This window comes from Schistocerca gregaria, chromosome 8 (assembly GCF_023897955.1).
Source record: "Schistocerca gregaria isolate iqSchGreg1 chromosome 8, iqSchGreg1.2, whole genome shotgun sequence".
Taxonomy (NCBI): Eukaryota; Metazoa; Arthropoda; class Insecta; order Orthoptera; family Acrididae; genus Schistocerca; species Schistocerca gregaria.
This window is the reverse complement of record NC_064927.1, coordinates 363,731,247-363,752,747: the sequence shown is the minus strand read 5'-3', so window position 1 is coordinate 363,752,747 and position 21,501 is coordinate 363,731,247. Positions and strand designations below refer to the sequence as shown.

The window sequence follows — 21,501 nt, the reverse complement described above, 5'->3', positions numbered from 1 at the left end:
TAACACCCCACTTTTTCGAGGGATTATGTCCCTGTTACTGGCTTTGCCGTTTAATGACTCTTCTGTTCACAAAGAAAGAGAAAAAGAAGGCGCAACTGCAGCAGCCTCTTTTGTTTTCAACAAACTGATATCAGATTGTCAGAAACAATACAACACTGGAGCCTGTGTAGATGAAGCACTAATACCATTCAGAGGCAGATGTAAGTTCCTAATGTTACGTTCGAATAAGTCAGCCAACTACAGAAAACTGTCATGTGTCTTACTGACATTCATAATGCATATCTTCTGTACTCATATGTATACCTGGGAAAAACAGAGATGGAAAGAAAATGTCAATTGAAGAGAAAAAGGTGAACAAACCAACACAATATGTAGTGTGCCTTGCTGCACCAATATTGAGAACTAATCGCAGGACAATGGTAGACATCTGGTTCTCATCTCTTGAGTTGGTGGTGGTGGAGGTGGTGGTTAGTGTTTAACGTCCCGTCGACAACGAGGTCATTAGAGACGGAGCGCAAGCTAGGGTTAGGGAAGGATTGGGAAGGAAATCGGCCGTGCCCTTTCAAAGGAACCATCCCGGCACTTGCCTGAAACGATTTAGGGAAATCATGGAAAACATAAATCAGAATGGTCGGAGACGGGATTGAACCGTCGTCCTCCCGAATGCGAGTCCAGTGCGCTAAACACTGCGCCACCTCGCTCAGTCTGGTGTCTGAATTTGAAAAGAGTAAACTCATCTACACTGGAACTACACTCCTGGAAATGGAAAAAAGAACACATTGACACCGGTGTGTCAGACCCACCATACTTGCTCCGACCACTTCGAGAGGGCTGTACAAGCAATGATCACACGCACAGCACAGCGGACACACCAGGAACCGCGGTGTTGGCCGTCGAATGGCGCTAGCTGCGCAGCATTTGTGCACCGCCGCCGTCAGTGTCAGCCGGTTTGCCGTGGCATACGGAGCTCCATCGCAGTCTTTAACACTGGTAGCATGCCGCGACAGCGTGGACGTGAACCGTATGTGCAGCTGACGGAGTTTGAGCGAGGGCGTATAGTGGGCATGCGGGAGGCCGGGTGGACGTACCGCCGAATTGCTCAACACGTGGGGCGTGAGGTATCCACAGTACATCGATGTTGTCGCCAGTGGTCGGCGGAAGGTGCACGTGCCCGTCGACCTGGGACCGGACCGCAGCGACGCACGGATGCACGCCAAGACCGTAGGATCCTACGCAGTGCCATAGGGGACCGCATCGCCCCTTCCTAGCCAATTAGGGACACTGTTGCTCCTGGGGTATCGGCGAGGACCATTCGCAACCGTCTCCATGAAGCTGGGCTACGGTCCCGCACACCGTTAGGCCGTCTTCCGCTCACGCCCCAACATCGTGCAGCCCGCATCCAGTGGTGTCGCGACAGGCGTGAATGAAGGGACGAATGGAGACGTGTCGTCTTCAGCGATGAGAGTCGCTTCTGCCTTGGTGCCAATGATGGTCGTATGCGTGTTTGGCGCCGTGCAGGTGAGCGCCACAATCAGGACTGCTTACGACCGAGGCACACAGGGCCAACACCCGGCATCATGGTGTGGGGAGCGATCTCCTACACTGGCCGTACACCTCTGGTGATCGTCGAGGGGACACTGAATAGTGCACGGTACATCCAAACCATCATCGAACCCATCGTTCTACCATTCCTAGACCGGCAAGGGAACTTGCTGTTCCAACAGGACAATGCACGTCCGCATGTATCCCGTGCCACCCAACGTGCTCTAGAAGGTGTAAGTCAACTAGCCTGGCCAGCAAGATCTCCAGATCTGTCCCCCATTGAGCATGTTTGAGACTGGATGAAGCGTCGTCTCACGCGATCTGCACGTCCAGCACGAACGCTGGTCCAACTGAGGAGCCAGGTGGAAATGGCATGGCAAGCCATTCCACAGGACTACATCCAGCATCTCTACGATCGTCTCCATGGGAGAATAGCAGCCTGCATTGCTGCGAAAGGTGGATATACACTGTACTAGTGCCGACATTGTGCATGCTCTGTTGCCTGTGTCTATGTGCCTGTGGTTCTGTCAGTGTGATCATGTGATGTATCTGACCCCAGGAATGTGTCAATAAAGTTTCCCCTTCCTGGGACAATGAATTCACGGTGTTCTTATTTCAATTTCCATGAGTGTATAAAGAAAAATAAAAAAGAGATGCCCAAAGAATTTCTTCCTAACAAAGGTAGGAAGTTGGCTTTTCAGTATATGGCTTACTACTAACACACTGTTGTCTTATGTACATAAGAGATCTAGAGCTGTGATACTTGTGTCATCGATGCACGATCTAACGGTTCTCTTTTAATGTTCTATATTGGTTTTGTACTTTTTGATACTACATACGATAAGAGGTTAGCATTAATTATTTGCTTTACATAGGTGAGACCGTTAGAAGCAAAGTATCTTATAGGAAGCGAAAATAAATGTTTGTTTTCAATTTAAATAAGCACCAGACTCTCTACAAGATTATCATAACTGGTTTTCATCTAAATAAAGTCAAGGTCAAAGTTCACAGATCTACAACAAAGAGTATCTATGAAAGTATTTGAACTCCCGCAAAATTAACTCTTGGATTTAAATTAAATAATGTTTTAAAATGATTTTATTATTTCTGCTCTTGTGGAAAGCTGTAAGAAAAGTAATGGCGGCCAATAGTTGCCAGTCAGCGATCACTGATTTTGTCTTCTTCATAACTGAAAATACTAATTATTCTCTCTTTTCAATTAAAACATCGCAATTAGTGTCTGGCATGTTCTTGAAATAATACAATGAACTCACTTTTACATATATATTTACAACAATAAACTGATACACACCTTTTTATCTTCTAGTCGAATGAACAAAAAGAACATCTGCTAGCCTTAAATGCTACACACAGTCTCTATCTAACAACAGTAATAAGAGAATCAGAAACAGCAGAAGAGCGATTAATAACTTATCTTTTCCATCTTCTATAGTTATACAAAGCTATCAATGTTTTATAACACCATATTCCTTACTGCAATATTGTTTATCATCGTTATTGTCTTTCCCTACCATAGTATCGACGTCATATTTTTTTGTAAATAATTTTATATTTTTTTCACAATTGGCTTTCAGTATGGGCAGTTTGGTCTTATCCAATATTTTTATACACACTTCACACGCATTATTCTTAAATATCACTAAGGGACACTACATGCCCCCTTTGCTACAAGGAACATACTTTTCCAGTGTCTGTGCGTGTAGACCACGAGTGTCACTTTAAGATCGTTCGGTTCTAATTCTTATTCACTTGCATTACAGTATTTGCATTTAGTTCAATTAGCTTGATATATTTTGTTTTTAAATGCTGAGGACTGATAATTGACATTAAGGTCCTCCATTTGGACACGGACCACAGGGAAACACCAGAAAACCTTGGCAGAGCTAAGAAATTATACCATCTACATTGATTGATACAGATTGATTCTACAAGCTATCATGACATGGACATAGATACAAGATACATAATATTTCACTGAAAGAAAGAAACATATCCATAAATATTATATAATAGTGTTCATTTATTTTATTATCTTGTAATAGTTCGTAATTTTGTTATGATATTAAGTGATATTCTTGGTGGTGACCTCCTCGCTGCGCGGCTGTGTTGGTGACGTCATCTCTCGCCATCCCGAAATCTCATGCCCGTTGCTATGGAGCATCAGCTGGAAACCAATGCCTTCTTGCTTGAACGCACATCTGGAACCGGCCTTCAGTAGTCGAAGGCGGGACCGTCGTTGTTCTATCACCCTGGTGTGTCAGCATTATGGTGCGGTTGCGCACCGACCACTCCCGTCCTCCCCATAGCACATAATTTGGTCTCACACAGTTCGTAGAACAAATGTACATATGTTACAATTGACTGTTTTCTACCAGATGTCAAAAATGTGGGTAGGAACAGGTTAATAGTTAATATTGCTTTCTCAAGTCACAGGCTCTGTCACTGGTCAATTTCTTTCTACTTGCATGAAACATGGTGTTAAAGATTGCAGTAGATTGGATGCCTGATTACACACTCACATATCTCATGCAATCAGTTCACAATAAAAATTAATGTTTTATATTTTCTTTATTCGATGCATTTACACTGTAGTGGTCATTATTCAAACGTCCTACGACACTGTTTGTAGCATTGTATTGGGGGCGCACCAAAGTAGCGTCCAAACCAAAGATATTGTATTCACCTGCACGAAACCACACTTATCACGATTTTTGTGTCCCACCTCACTGCATACATCTACTTCTACATGCTTACTCTGCAATTTTCATTTAAGTGCTTGGCAGAGAGTTCATCGAACCACAATCATCACTCCCTACGATTCCACTCCCGAACCTCTCTGTTCGAGCTCTGATTTCTCTTATTTTATTTTGATGATCATTCCTACCTATGTATGTTGGGCTCAACAAAATATTTTCGCATTCGGAAGAGAAAGTTGGAGAGTGAAATTTCGTAAATAGATCGCGCCACGACGAGAAACGTCTTTGCTTTAATGACTTCCATCCCAACTTGCGTATCATATGTGCTACACTCTCTCCCCTATTATGCAATAATACAAAACGAGCTGTCCTTTTTTGCACCCTTCCGATGTCCTTGGTCAATCCCACCTGGTAAGGATCCCACACCGCACAGCAACATTCTAACAGAGGATGAACGAGTGTAGTGTAAGCTGTCTCTTTAGTGGACTTGTTGCATCTTCTAAGTGTCCTGCCAATGAAACGCAATCTTTGGCTCGCCATCCCCACAATATTATCTATGTGGTCTTTCCAACTGAAGTTGTTCGTAAATTTTACACCCAGGTACTTAGTTGAATTGACAGCCTTGAGAATTGTACTATTTATCGAGTAATCGAATTCCAACGGATTTCTTTTGGAACTCATGTGGATCACCTCACACATTTCGTTATTTAGCGTCAAGTGCCACCTGCCACACCATACAGCAATCTTTTCTAAATCGCTTTGCAACTGATACTGGTCTTCAGATGACCTTACTAGATAGTAAATTACAGCATCATCTGCGAACAACCTAAGAGAACTGCTCAGATTGTCACCCAGGTCATTTATATAGATCAGGAACAGCAGAGATCCCAGGACGCTTCCCGGGGAACACCTGATATCACTTTAGTTTTACTGGATGATTTGCCGTCTATTACTACGAACTGCGACCTTCCTGACAGGAAATCACGAATCCAGTCGCACAACTGAGACGATACCCCATAGCTCCGCAGCTTGATTAGAAGTCGCTTGTGAGGAACAGTGTCAAAAGCTTTCCGGAAATCTAGAAATACGGAATCAACTTGAGATCCCCTGTCGATAGCGGCCATTACTTCGTGCGAATAAAGAGCAAGCTGGGTTGCACAAGAACGATGTTTTCTGAGGCCATGCTGATGACGTATCAATAGATCTTTCCCCTCAAGGTGACTCATTATGTTTAAATACAGTATATGCTCCAAAACCCTACTGCAAACCGACGTCAATGATGTAGGTCTGTAGTTCGATGGATTACTCCTACTACCCTTCTTAAACACTGGTGCGACCTGCGCAATTTTCCAAACTGTAGGTACAGATCTATCGGTGAGCGAGCGGTTGTATATGATTGCTAAGTAGGGAGCTATTGTATCAGCTTAATGTGAAAAGAACCTAATCGGTATACAATCTGGACCTGAAGACTTGCTCGTATCAAGCGATTTGAGTTGCTTTGCTAAGGTATCTACTTCTAAGAAACTCATGCTAGCAGCTGTTCGTGTTTCAAATTCTGGAATATTCCATTCGTCTTCCCTGGTGAAGGATTTCGGAAAACTGCGTTCAATAACTCCGCTTTAGTGGCACAATCATCGGTAACAGTACCGTCGGCACAGCGCAGCGAAGGTATGGACTGCGTCTTGCCGCTTGTGTACTTTGTATACGACCAGAATTTCTTCGGATTTTCTACCAAATTTCGAGACAATGATCCGTTGTGGAACCTATTAAAGGCATCTCGCATTGAAGTCCATGCCAAATTTCGCGCGTCTGTAAATTTTAACCAATCTTCGGGATTTCGCGTTCTTCTGAACTTTGCATGCTTTTTCTGTTGCCTCTACAACAGCACTCGGACCTGTTTTGTGTACCATGGGGGATCAGTTCCATCTCTTACCAATTTATGAGTTATGAATTTCTCAATTGCTGTTGGTACTATCCCTTTGAATCTGAGCCACATCTCGTCTACATTTGCATAGTCAAATTCGGAAGGAATGGAGATTCTCTCTTAGGAAAGCTTCTAGTGACACTTTATCCGCTTTTTTAAATAAAATTATTTAGCGTTTGTTTCTGGTGGATTTGGAAGAAATGGTATTTAGCCTAGCTACAACGACCTTGTGATCACTAATCCCTGTATCACTCATGATGCTCTCTATTAGCTCTGGACTGCTAAGAGGTCAAGTGTGTTTTCGCAACCATTTACAATTCGCTTGGGTTCGTGGACTAACTGCTCGAAATAATTTTCGGAGGAAGCATTTAGGACAATCTTGGAAGAGGTTTTCTGCCTACCACCGGTTTTGAACAAGTATTTTTGCCAACATATCGAGGGGAGGTTGAAGTCCCCACCAACTATAACAGTATGAGTGGGATATTTATTTGATACGAGACTCAAATTTTCTCTGAACTGTTCAGCAACTATATCATTGGAGTCTGGGGGTCGATTTTCTCTGAACTGTTCAACAACTATATCATCAGAGTCTGGGGGTCGGTAGAAGGAGCCAATTATTAACTTAGTTCGGCTGTTAAGTATAACCTCCACCCATACCAATTCGCACGGAGTATCTACTTCGACTATAAGCTAAACCACTACTGACAGACACAAACACTCCACCACCAATTCTGCCTAATCTATCTTTCCTGAACACCGTCTGAGACTTCGTAAAAATTTCTGCAGAACTTATTTCAGGCTTTAGCCAGTTTTCTGTACCTATAACGATTTTAGCTTCTGTGCTTTCTATTAGCGCTTGGAGCTCAGGGACTTTCCCAGCACAACTACAACAATTTACAACTACAATTCCGACTGTTCCTTGATCCAAGCACGTCCTGTATTTGCCACGCAACCCTTTGGGATTGCAGCCCATCCCGTACTTTCCCGAGGCCTTCTAACCTAAAAAACCGCCCAGTCCACGCCACACAGCCTCCGCTACCCGTGTAGCCGCCAGCTGAGTGTAGTGAACTCCTGACCTATTCAGCGGAACCCGAAACCCCACCACACTATGGCGCAAGTCAAGGAATCTGCAGCCAACACGGTCTCAAAACCGTGTAAGCCTCTGATTCAGACCCTCCACCCGGATCTGCACCAAAGGTCCGCAGTCGGTTCTGTCAACGATGCTACAGATGGTGAGCTCTGCCTTCATCTCGTAAGGAAGGCCGGCAGCCTCCACCAAATCAGATAGCCGCTGGAATCCAGAGAGAATTTCCTCAGATCCAAAGCGACACACGTCATTAGTGCCGACATGTGCCACCACCCGCAGCTGGCTGCACCCTGTGCTCTTCATGGCATCCGGAAGGACCCTTTCTAGATCAGGAATGACTCCACCTGGGATGCACATGGAGTGCACACTGGATTTCTTCCCCTCCTTAGCCGCCATATCCCTAAGGGGCCCCATTACGCTCCTAACATTGGAGCTCCCAACGACCAATAAGCCTACCCTTTGCAATTACCCAGACCTTGAAGGCTGAGAATCATCCTCTGAAACAGGGCAGGCAGCTGCATCTGGCTTAGCCAGAGGCAGTACCTGAAACCTGTTTGTCAGACACACTGGGGAGGCTTTCTGATCAGCCTTTGGGGACGTCTTTTGCTGCCTGCCACAACTTGGAACGACCTCCCAATCAACTACAGGCGAGGGCTCAACCCCACTGCGGGCGGCAACCAGGGCAACCACGGCGGCAGACCGATCTGGGGACAGACGGGACGAGGTTGACATCCCCGTGATACCCAAGTCCAGCTCCCCACAGTGGTGCCCATTGGCAACAGCCTCAAGCTGCACGACCGAAGTCAGCGCCGCCTGCAACTGTGAGCGAAGGGATGCCAACTCAGCACGTTTACCATTGTTTGTACATTATACAGCTAACGCTGCACTCCATATGTGGATTCACCATCCGAGTTCATCACAATTACAGTTTACAAAAGTTCACACTTCACTTGCTGATACCAACACATCTTTTACCGTTCTTGTTAGTGTTGCTTGCAGTATGAGTCTGCCAACAGTGCGTTATATGATCTTGGTCTGATTGTTCATATAGCATCACAGATGTACATGTGCACATATAAACATAATACAAGGAAATGAAACAGTATTATGCACTTTGTGCCAAATTTTTGTTTTCACACATTTGGTACATTAGACTTGTAACTAACTATGGCCTGACTATGCAATATTTTCATGTTCATAGCCAATGAATTCATTTGCATTATTCATGTATATTACGATCAGGACCACTACACATGTTCTTGCTTCATAAACAAGTAGCGAAAATGTGGATCCTATACTAACATTAAAATTTTTATCTCAAAATCTCCAAAGGTGAGCAATGTCATGCATGTAAATGGAATGTTTTAACCCTCTGTCTCAAAGTACAGCATCATAGATGCCACATGGTGTTTGCCTGTAAGAAGCTAAAGCACACATCTTTTTATTTTCATATGTTTTTACTTGACACATGAAGTATTCAAGATAATCATCAATTAAATATCCACAATGAACTCCATAACATTTTATACATACTAAATCTACTATTTATAAACTAATGTAACCCAATATCATGATTAAATAAAAATTTAGTAGTGGGCTTAAGGTCTTTTATCTTCTCTACACTTTTTTACGTTTTCAAATGTTTCAAGATTTTAGTATTCATTTCAACATTAATGACCATATTGCTTGACAGCAAAAAAGTCAAACAATTATTGGTAAGTACATTAGATTCCCTATTAAAACTTCTCTATAACTTACATACAAGATATGTAACACATGAAATTTCTTATGCTACAGTACAATGTCTTATAAAATGAATCTCTTTAAATCTTTGCAAGGATATAATTCTTTTATTTTTCTGTTATTTATATCATCTACAAGGTAGCCGCAATTGTGAGGTATCTGCACAATTTTGAATGGGCTTGTTTATAACATTTGCCACTTTTTATTTTTCTTAGCAATTAGGGAAGATTTTGGGTGGCTCCTTATTAAGACTATTCATTGGGTTCTGTGGTGCAGAATAACAATTCGTTGGGCTTTTAGCCTGTTGATGGATGAGACAAATTGTTATCTAACTCTCAAGAAATGGTACCAGTTCCATCCATTTTGTATGTTGTTTGTGTGCATAAGTTCTTATAATTCGGTTTAGCTCACAGAAGATGCTTTCCACGGGGCTAGCTTTGGGATGGAAGAGGGCATCTAAGATATGCTTGATATCTTGGTCACATAAAAATGCCCTCCACTGTTGACCCATAAAATATTTTTGTTTATCCGTCAAAATAATCTACGGTTTCCCTACATTCGGTTTGTAATCCTCTAATACATGCTGTATCATATGTTTGGCTAATGTGTTTTTCATCAGATATAGCTTCACATGCTTTGTAAGTGCAACGTAAACGGCAAATAAATACGCCACAGTGGGTAGTGATGCTGCGATGTCCACGGATATATGTTGAAGAGGACTGATAGGAATAATCGTATGTAGCTTCGTTTTACTGCTTTAATTGATGGGTTTTGCTTTCTGACAAATTTCACATGTTCTTAATACCTATTGTACCACACGTTTGAGGTTTGGAATGTAATAGTACCATCGTATGATGGCTACACATTTTTGTGTTCCCACATGTCCCCACACATAATGGGTGTACCAAACAAAATTTCCTATGCATTTATGTGGAATACACTCGCACCACATTTCGGAACTTGTATCATTCCTGTGACACAGTACATTGTTCTCTAGTTTAGATCACAAAAATTTTTTATCATCTTGTCAAACACATAATAATGGAATTTCTGTAGTGCCCAGACGACTCTTAGTGCTTCCAAATCTGTGATGGAATATGATCTTTCACACTTGGTAAGCACTCTGCTAGCGAATGCTATAACCCTTATCTCTCTGTTCCCATCTGTTTTTTCTAAATGAAATAAACATGATCCTAAACCATAAGACAAAGAATCTGTTTTGATATAGAAATCTTTGTCCATGTCTGGATGATATAGTAACTGAGCATTCACTAATGCCAATTTGATCTCCTCTAAGGCTTGCTGACATTCTTCAGACCAATTCCATGTAATGTTCTTGTACAACAAGGTGAGCAACGCTTCATTTGGTACAAATCGCCTTAAAAAGGAAACCAACCTGATAACGATTTTAATTGTTTTTTGTTTGTACGTCTTGGAAATTATTTAATGGCTTGAACCTTCTTGCCATCTAGCATGATGCTTAATGGTGAAATAATATGTCCAAGAAACGTAAGTTTTTCTCTTCCAAACTTGGATTTTTCTAAATTTGCAGTTATACCTAACTCTGCTAGTCTACTTAACTCTCTTCCCAAAATTTCTTGGTGTTCTTTCCATGTAGGTGTGGCAACTAAAATATCGTCCATGTATATAGTTACTTTCTCCAATACATCTGAGCCTAACACTTGGTCTAGAGCAGTAATAAATACTCCAGCACTTATGATAAGTCCGAATGGTAATACTTTAAAGTTGTAACTTCTTCCATTAAAGATGAAGGCTGTATATTGTCTGGATTCTTTAGTTAATGGGATTTGCCAATAGCTTCTTCTCAAATCGGTCGAGGTCAGGTATTTTACTCCATAAAATTTTTGTAGAAGTTCCTCTAAGCTTTCTGGCCTTGTCCACACTGGTATAATAATTTTGTTTGTGCTCCGTGTAACTAGAACGAGTCTAATCTTTCCTCCTGGCTTAGCTGCGGCTACTAGAGGACTGCTGTATGGTGACAGGGATGGTTCTATTACTCCCCAATGCACCATCTTTTGGATTTCTTTATTCAATACTTCTATGTTGGTCCACAGAACAGAGTATGAAGCATGACAGTAAGTTTTGTGGGGTACCACCTCTATGTTATACACATGTTAGTTTGTTGTTGTGGTCTTCAGTCCTGAGACTAGTTTGATGCAGCTCTCTATGCTACTCTATCCTGTGCAAGCTGCGTCATCTACCAGTACCTACTGCAACTTACATCCTTCTGTATCTGTTTAGTGTATTCATCTCTTGGTCTCTCTCTACGATTTTTACCCTTCATGTTGCCCTCCAATACTAAATTTGTGATCTCTTGATGCCTCAGAACATGTCCTACCAACCGATCCCTTCTTCTAGTCAAGTTGTGCACAAAATCCTCTTCTCCCCAATCCTATTCAATACCTCCTCATTAATTACGTGAGCTACATATCTAATCTTCAGCATTCTTCTGTAGCACCACATTTCGAAAGCTTCTATTCTCTTCTTTTCCAAACTATTTATCGTCCACGTTTCACTTCCATACATGGCTACACTCCATACAAATACTTTCAGAAACGACTTCCTGACTCTTAAATCAATACTTGATGTTAACAAATTCCTCTTCTTCAGAAACACTTTCCTTGCCATTGCCAGTCTACATTTTATATTCTCTCTACTTCGACTGTCATCAGTTATTTTGCTCCCCAAATAGCAAAACTCCTTCACTACTTTAAATGTCTCATTTCCTAATCTAATTCCCTCAACATCACCAGACTTAATTCGACTACATTCCATTATCCTCGTTTTACTTTTGTTGATGTTCATCTTATATCCTCCTTTCAAGACACAGTTCATTCCGTTCAGCTGCTCTTACAAGTGCTTTGCTGTCTCTGACAATTACAATGTCATTGGCAAACCTCAAAGTTTTTATTTCTTCTCCATGGATTTCAATACCTACTCTGAATTTTTCTGTTGATTCCTTTACTGCTTGCTCAATATAAAGATTGAATAACACCGGGGAGAGGCTACAACCCTGTCTCACTCCCTTCCCAACCACTGCTTCCCTTTCATGCCCCTCGACTCTTATAACTGCTATCTGCTTTCTGTACAAATTGTAAATAGCTTTTCGGTAATTTTCACATCTGTCAACACCTGTTTTCTTTGGGGTTGGAATTATTATGTTCTTCTTGAAGTCTGAGGGTATTTCGCCTGTCTCATATATCTCGCTCACCACATGGTAGAGTTTTGTCAGGGCTGGCTCTCCCAAGGCTGTCTGTAGTTCTAATGGAATGATGTCTACTCCTGGGGCCTTGTTTCGACTTAGGTCTTTCAATGCTCTGCCAGTCTCTCCATGCAGTATCATAGCTCCCATTTCATCCTCATCTACATTCTCTTCCATTTTCATAATATTATGCTCAAGCACATTGCCCTTGTATAGACCCTCTATATACTCCTTCCACCTTTCTGCTTTCCCTCCTCTGCTTAGAACGGGTTTCCACCTGAGCTCTTGATATTCATACAAGTGGTTCTCTTTTCTCCAAAGGTCTCTTTAATTTTCCTGTAGGCAGTATCTATCTTACCCCTAGTGAGATAAGCCTCTACATCCTTACATTTGTCCTCTAGCCATCTCTGCATAGCCATTTTGCACTTCCTGTCGATCTCATTTTTGAGACGTTTGTATTCCATTTCGCCTGCTTCGTTTACTGAATTTTTGTATTTTCTCCTTTCATGAATTGAATTCAGTATTTCTTCTGTTACCCAAGGATTTCTATTAGCTCTCGTCTTTTTACCTACTTGATCTTCTGCTGCCTTCACTATTTCATCTCTCAAAGCTACCCATTCTTCTTCTACTGTATTTCTTTCCCCCATTCTTGTCAATCGTTCCCTAATGTTCTCCCTGAAATTCTCTACAACCTCTGGTTCTGTCAATTTATCCAGGTCCCATATTCTTAAATTCCCACCTTTTTGCAGTTTCTTTAGTTTTAATCTACAGTTCATAACTAATAGATTGTGTTCAGAGTCCATATTTGCCCCTGGAAATGTCTTACAATTCAAAACCTGGTTCATAGATCTCTGTCTTACCATTACATAATCTATACGAAACCTGTCAGTATCTCCAGGGTTCTTCCATGTACACAACCTTCTTTCATGATTCTTGAACCAAGTGTTAGCTATGATTAAGTTATGCTCTGTGCAAAATTCTACCAGGCGGCTTCCTCTTTCATTTCTTCCCCTCAATGCATATTCACCTACTACATTTCCTTCTCTTCCTTTTCCTTCTATCGAATTCCAGTCACCCATGGCTATTGAATTTTCATCTCCCTTCACTACCTGAATAATTTCTTTTATCACCTCATACATTTTTTCAATTTCGTTGTCATCTGCAGTGCTAATTGGCATATAAACTGGTACTACTGTAGTAGGCTTGGGCTCCGTGTCTATCTTGGCCATAATAATGCGTTCACTATGCTGTTTGTAGTAGGTTACCCGTACTTCTATTTTTTATTCATTATTAAACCTACTCTTGCATTACCCCTCTTTGATTTTGTATTTATAACCCTGTATTCACCTGACTAAAAGTATAATTCCTCCTGCCACCGACCTTCACTAATTCCCACTATATCTAAGTTTAACCTATCCATTTCCTTTTTTTAAGTTTTCTAACCTACCTGCCCGATTAAGGGATCTGACGTTCCACACTCCGATCCGTAGAACGACAGTTTTGTTTCTCCTGATGACGACGTCCTCTTGAGCAGTCCCCTCCCGGAGATCCGAATGGGAGACTATTTTACCTCCGGATTATTTTACCCAAGAGGACGACATCATCATTTAATCATACAGTAAAGCTGCATGCCCTCGGGAAAAATTACGGCTGTAGTTTCCCTTTGCTTTCAGCCGGTCGCAGTACCAGCACAGCAAGTCTGTTTTGGTTAGTGTTACAAGGCCAGATCAGTCAATCATCCAGGCTGTTGCCCCTGCAACTACTGAAAAGGCTGCTGCCCCTTTTCAGGAACCACACGTTTGTCTGGCCTCTTAACAGATACTCCTCCGTTGTGGTTGCACCTATGGTATGGCTATCTGTATCGCTGAGGGACGCAAGCCTTCCCACCAACAGCAAGGTCCATGGTTCATGGGGGATTGTACACATACCCTCTCATAATTCCAGGTTTTTCTGAGAATACTTCTCGGTAATGTGTTAACAACTGAATGAGATGTTGTCACTGACATATTGTTAAAAAAATCTGACACACTTTGCTGTCAATAAATTTTGTCCAGGTAAGTGTCTCATCTAGAACTTGTCCCTTTAAGTCGCTGCGTATTTGTAGTATCTGCAGCCCCCCCCCCCCCCCCCCCCCCCCCATATAGTTTGTATACTTCGGCAATATTTACCTTTACGTTTTCTTTTCGTACTAAATCCAGTACAACCCATCTACTTTCATTCAACATGCCAACCTTTCCGCTTGAGAGGTCAATTTGTGCCTTTCTCTCGCTAAGAAAGTCGCACCCCATGATGCAGGCTACTCGTAATCTTTTTACCACTAGAAAAGCACACTTTATGGTTTCTTTTCCGAAGCATAATTCCACCCACAGCCGGTACTGAATGATCTGTGTCTGTGCACTAATGGCTCCAGTAACATGGCACTTTTGTACTGGGTATTAGGCAATTTTTAGTTATAACTTAAAGTTTTAAAAAGATCATAGCTCAGTGCATTAGTTGTAGCTCCAGTGTCTACATATACTTCTATGGGAATGTTTTTTATTCGTGCTTTTAATATGGTTTGCACTATCTCTACTTCCTTGTTACCACAGTTATGCGATTCTGTTAGTAAATCCCGTTGCATGGTATTGCCTTCTTGATATCTCAGCAAAATGATATTGTTTTGTAAATGTTTCTGAGATGTGCCCACGCTCCGTCCGTCGACCGACAATTGGGAGCTTCTTGTGGTCGATTCTCGTTTGACGGTCGTGAAATGTTAGTGCTTCCTTGACCTGTCATTTCAGCGATCCTCGCCCCACTATTACTATCCACTCAAGGCTGTGGTATTTCATTTGCGTTTGGCATCGGATTCCGATTGTCACCATGATAATTATAATGGTTTACTGTCGGTGGTGGCGGCATTGAACTTTGCATCCATTGTACCTTGTAGTTGTGATTATTCGAACTATTAATTTGATTAGGCCATTGGCCTTCATTCATCCTACGCTTGTTATTCTGATTACCATTATTGTTGTTATATCCTGGATTGTATCGATCTTCACATCGACGTTTTTGCTATATGGTATCTGCCCATTTCCATTTCTCCTGTTCTGTTCGTCGTGTGATTCTCCTTTACTATTGTTGTTTTTCCCAAAGTTAAGATTATTATTCCGGTTCTCATATTTTCTCGGCGAAAAATTCCCGTTTTCCCGGTCACGATTCTTCTTGCATTCCTCTTGTGATAAGTCTATCTCATCCAATACCGATAAATATCTTTCCAGATCGTCTTCTGCCACATTAATTAATTTATCACGAATGTGACCTGGTGAGCGCAGTTTTAGAATATATATCACATCCTGTGCCAATATGGGTTCATCCCAATGTCTTGTTTTATTAATATATTTTTCAAAGTATTTCCACAGGGTATCTTGTTTTGAACTGTACACCTGTGGACTATATACTTCCATCCTAAGGCGTTCTTGTATTGCCTTCGACCAATATTGGTCTAACAATGACTTTTCAAATTTTGCAACTCTCTGATAGTTATCTATAATTTCATTCGCCCACAGGGTACCGTCATCCTGGATATGTGGTATTATAAATTGAATCTTTTGTCGTTCGTTCCACGCACGTTACAAAACATTTCTAAATCCCTTAATAAATATCACAGGGTGCATCGATTTCTTTTCTGCATTGTAAGTTTGAAACTGACGGTGTTTGATCCGACTTTCTCCAATAGTGTTACTTAATGTAGAAGAAGTTGCCCCCGTAAGTTATGTACTAGCTTACTCCTCTGTACAATAATGTCTAGTCTACCCGATTTCACTACGGACTGATATGAACCAAATGCACCGTTCGTGTTTACGTTTACTCGTCTCCGAACGCTCGCACTCTAGTATGGAAATACGTTATGTAATCTATTGATGCCACAGTGACATTTGTCATGACTGAGATTTGTAGCTCGTTTCTATTTTTTTTACCTGCGGGTTGACACGCTTAGACTGCGCTATGTTTACAAACAGCTGCGCCGTTAGTTACTTGCTGCAAAGCAGTCTTTACTTTATTCTCTATTTGTTCCGAGATCTGACTTTCCTTCTCCGTTAGTCAATCTTGGTATTCCTGTTCTACTTTCTTAGCTTGTTCGGATAAATGTTAGTCTATAGTTTCCTTTTGCACTACTTCAAGCTTTTCCATACGATTTGTAAGTTGTTCGACCTCGTCTTTTATAACGGTATGAGCCGTTTGCAATGTTTGCACATCTCATGCTATGTTGCTATGTTCGGCAATTCAGTGTATGCTCGTTTTATTTCATTTATCTCCGATTGTCCTTTTTAAAACTGCTAATTTATACGCTCTACTAAGGCTTTTTCTCTTTATTACATTTCTTCTTCCCTTAACCTGTCCCTTTCTTCCACCTTCCTAAGAAATTTCGCAAACGGGTCGGGTATCGGCGCAGATACAGGCGTCGTCGTCAATCTATTCATTGTGATACTTCCGTGTGCTGACTAGATCTTGATGATTCACTTGAAAATAGTTTATCCACGTTATCCCTCCTATGATTACTAGTAACATTTACGATCTCTGTGTCCTGATCCATATCACTTAACAACTGAACAAATGCATACCTATATCCTGATTCTGTTGTGACTCTATAACTCATCCAACTTTAGTCGTATTAACAAGCAATTCATTTTCAATGGATAATGCGTCACAGTATAACTGTTTACTATCAATACTAGTTCTAATCTACAGTAGTAGACTATGCTCTCATCAAAATGATCAACATCTCTCAACTCACAGTACTATCACTTGCTTACGATTACTTTCACACATACAAACTATGTACTTTTCCACTACGCACCATGTACCATCTGCTCTCCTGTACCTTGATGATACCAAGCCTATGCAGCAAGAATTGATGCTTGGTTGTCCTTACCTTTTCACTTTTCCTTTTGTACATATTTCTCCATCCTTTCAGGGTCTATTAAGGTTCTTCTCTGGTAGACGCTTTCGCATCGTTTATACATCAACAAAATTGGTCTTGTATTAGTATACATCTACACTTAAGTCATATACATAGGTATACACAATTACTATTATCTTATGGAGCCCCAACGTTACTGGGCGGCATTTCTAACGGTTCTCTTTTAATATTCTATATTAGTTTAATGCTTTTTGATACTACATAAGATAAGAGGTTAGCATTAATTATTTTCTTTAGATAGGTGAGACCGTTAGAAGCAGAGTATCTTATAGGAATCCAAAATAAATTTTTGCTTTTTTCAATATGAACTAATACAGTTGGACTGGGGGACTCGTGGAGGTTGGACTGCGATCTAAGATGTGTACTAACTGTATTGGACAAGAAGTGATGACGGTAACGTTTGAAATTAAGAGTTCAGTCCTTTTCCCACGACTTCACAGGAGGTGACTTACGTTAGTAAAAGTACACTTTATTACTATTTGACGCGATTTTCATAGTTTAGGAGTGAAAAAATAAGTGAGGGCGAAAAATTCAAACTTCGTAGGATGAGGTGGACTTAGGTTAGTGCACATGGCCCCAATTAATCTTTTTTTTTTTTTTTTGGTAGGTGTGACAGATTACCGTGTTTGAATTTGTGAGAGATTTTTTGTTTTGGATGTAAGGGAATTGACTTTCTTGGCGCAAAAATCGACTATCTTCAATAAATAATAATAAGAGTGGAGGCTCTGGAACCCTCTCTCCCGCCTGCCTTGGAGCGTAATCTAAGGTGCATAGGCGATATCAATTTCCCTTGTGTTAGGTGCGAATGCGACTGTGTTGTGGTCATGTTTGGGGGGGACCGTGCAGACTTTTGGTCTGTTTGGCAGCTGAGGGGGGGGGGGGCGTCTGTTGGACTATTTGCGAGCATGTCTGCGCACTGTGCTGTGCTATATTTGGATAGTTTAAGAGTACAGAGCTCGTCTGCGGATATTGTGTACTGCAGTATTTAAGAGCTGTTTGCTATTGTGTGGTAAAATTAGGAGTTGTTTACGTATTTGTGGCCTGTGTCAGATGACCACAATCGGATCTGAGCGGTTTTTGCGCAGTAACGGCAGTCTGGTCAGACTGTGAGTGAGTTGACAAATAACTGGACAAATTTATCTTTATAGGAGTTACAGGTCTGAATTGGAATGAATATCTTGGTGGATGTGGTTGTGTTGCCAAGTGTAGTGCGCTGCTGGAGTTCAGAACATGCCTTAGGTAAGCCTTACATATCGAAAGCTAATAGAAGCAAAGGTTTCAAAAAGATATGCCCCAAATAAATAAAGTACACTCGTTCCTCCTTCTATCAGCCTATGGACTGATATTATTTACGAAAATTAGCAGTTGTTTGGCTATTTGGACGTAAATGTTTCGTATTATTTACGAGCGGTTCGCATGTCTGTAGGCTGTGCTATGAGTTATTTTTAACTGTTTACAATTAGCAAGCGTGTGTCTAGAGCATTATAAATGAGTTATGTAGGAGTGTTTTGCAGGTCTGTATGGTGTGGAACATGCCGGTGTGATACATATACTCCATTCCTAAATAAAGTAAATTGGTTCCTCCATCCATAGGCCTAGAGCAGGGTGAGTCCTTTTACCCGAAACATGTAGGAAGAGGTTGAGCGCTGGTGGCTTAGTGGTGATGAGCTTCGTTTGAAACAATTTTCTTAGGTTGGTGGCGGGAGCGCAAGTGAGCTTTGTTTAATGGCAGATTTGAAACTTGGCGCTGGTTCCTAGGAGGACGTGGCGGTCGGGTTGCTGAGGTTAGTACAAGTGCCCTTTATTTACAACAATTTTGTTAGGTTGGTAGAGAAAGCAGAAGTGACCTTTCTTTACTGCCAGAATTAAAACTTGGCTCTGGCTCCTAGGAAGAGGTGGCTGTCTGGTCGTCGAAAAGTAGTTGAAATTAGGTAGTTGAACACCTTTGCATACGTATATGAAATTGTAAATTGAGTTATTTAATATGATTAAAAACGAAATGGAATTAAGTACTTAGGTATTTACAGAAGACCAGATCCGTCACGTGTGTGGAGGGTGTGTGACGTAACTGGGGCTGCAGCGCAGCGATTGTATAGTTATTATGCGCGTGCGAGAGAGAGTCGATTTGCGAGCGTTCTAGTGCAGTCCAAAAGTGCTGTTATATAGTCATGGCGGATTCCACTGTCGAGCAGACTTTGCCGCCAAACGTGTAGCACTGCGTTCTCGCTCGCACAGGGACACGTGGTGGACGTGGAGTGGTTGGCATCAATAGGTTTGAACGTGCCCAGGAAAACATCTTGGGCGCCAGAAGTGTAGCAGGGAACAGCTCTGAGGCAAACAATTTTGGCGGGAAACGTGCGGAGGTGACGGATACACGTGGTGAGCGGACAAGGGACCACTGTGACGTCAAACTCGGCAAGTTCCAGCGTGTCTAGCGAAAACATGTTTACGACGTGGGAGCGATCGCTGGGCTCGCCTCCAACGTACCGGCAGTCCAGCGCGGGCGGCCGCCTCACGTGACAGGCGTCGGTAGTGTCTCTGCGCGCTGGCCAGGGGATGGCGAGGATTTGAAGTAATTCAGTTGGAGCGCGGACGTCGTGGTGACTGCACTGCGATATCAAAGATGTGTGTGCTGACTGTGTTGGAGAACAAGTGATGACCGTACTGCTTGAAATAAGTCTTCAGTCCCTTCCCGCCTGCAAAATCAAAGGACGTGATTTACGTTACTATAAGTGCAGTTTATTATTTGACGCGATTGTGGTACGCTGCCAGTGAAAAAAGACATGTGATGGAGAAAGCTCGTACGTGTGATCAATTATGGTGTTGGGATTTGAACTTGTGATAGATTTTTGTTATGGATGTAAGGAAAATGGCTTTCTCACCGAGGAAATCGGACCTCTTGAATAAATAATAAATGATAATAATAAATAGAAGTACAGTTTTCGAGACAATATCGTGTTGGAATTTGCATTTGGCGCAATTTTCTAGTGAAGGTAGGCCTATAATAATAAATGATAATGAATGATAATAGATGACAATGAATGATAATGAATGTTAATAAATGATAATCAATAATAATAAAGACAAGTACGGTTTTTGCATGCATTATCCTGTTGGAATTCAAACTTCCCGCCATTCTTCCTTCTGGTGGCTTAGGTTAGTGGACATAGCACATTTGGGCTGTTTTCCCGCCATTTTTTCTTGAGGTTAGGTTAGTGGTCATAGCACAGTTGGCCTATTTTCCCGCCAAAGGCCGCCATCTTGGATGACATCATCGCCGCCATCTTGAATCAATTTGGCAACAATGCACCGTGGCCTGCCGCGAAGGTTGTTCCACTACTGTCCGCTGTTGTTTTCTATCTATATAAATGATCTTTTGGACAGGGTGGATAGCAATGTGCGGCTGTTTGCTGATGATGCTGTGATGTACGGGGAGGTGTCATCATTGAGTGACTGTAAGAGGATACAAGACGACTAGGACAGGATTTTTGATTGGTGTAAAGAATGGCAACTAACTCTAAATATAGATAAATTTAAATTAATGCAGATGAGTAGGAAAAAGAATCCCTTAATGTTTGAATACTCCGTTACTAGTGTAGTGCTTCACACAGTCACGTCGATTAAATATTTGGGCGTAACATTGCAGAGCGATATCAAGATGGACAGGCATGTAATGGTAGTTGTGGGGAAGGGGAATAGTCGTCTTCGGCTCATTTGTAGAATTTTGGGAAGATGTGGTTCGTCTGTAAAGGAGACCGCTATATAAAATACTAATACGACCTATTCTTGAGTACTGCTCGAGCGTTTGGGATCCCTATCAGGTTGGATTGAGGGAGGGCATAGAAGCAATTCAGAGGGGGGGGGGGGGGGGGGGGCTGCTAGATATGTTACTGGTCGGTTTGATCATCATGCGAGTGTTACGGAAATGCTTCAGGAACTCGGGTGGGAGTGTCTAGAGGAAAGGAGGCGTTCTTTTCGTGAATCGCTACTGAGGCAATTTAGCATTTGAGGCTGACTGCAGTACAATTTTACTGACACCAACTTATATTTCGCAGAAAGGCCACAAAGACAATATAAGAGAGATTAGGGCTCGTACAGAGGCATATAGGCAGTCATTTTTCCCTTGTTCTATTTGGGAGTGGAACAGGGAGAGAAGATTCTAGTTGTGGTACGAGGTACCCTCCGCCACGCACCGTATGGTGCATTGAGGAGTATGCATGTAGATGTTGATGTAGATGTAGATACGTTTTCTTGTTCTTGTAACTCCTGTGTGTATTGATCATAGATAGTCCTCTGCAAGGACTG

General features: G+C 41.8%; 1 protein-coding gene across 1 annotated transcript in view; it reads left to right on the top strand.

Moving 5' to 3' along the window:
• The first annotated feature begins 329 nt into the window (after positions 1-329).
• Positions 330-21,501, top strand: part of LOC126285191 (odorant receptor 67c-like) — a 140,634-nt gene continuing 119,462 nt past the window's right edge. The window contains exon 1 of the mRNA XM_049984498.1: positions 330-467. Coding sequence (XP_049840455.1) covers positions 330-467 — 138 coding nt within the window. The remainder of the gene's footprint in view (positions 468-21,501) is intronic.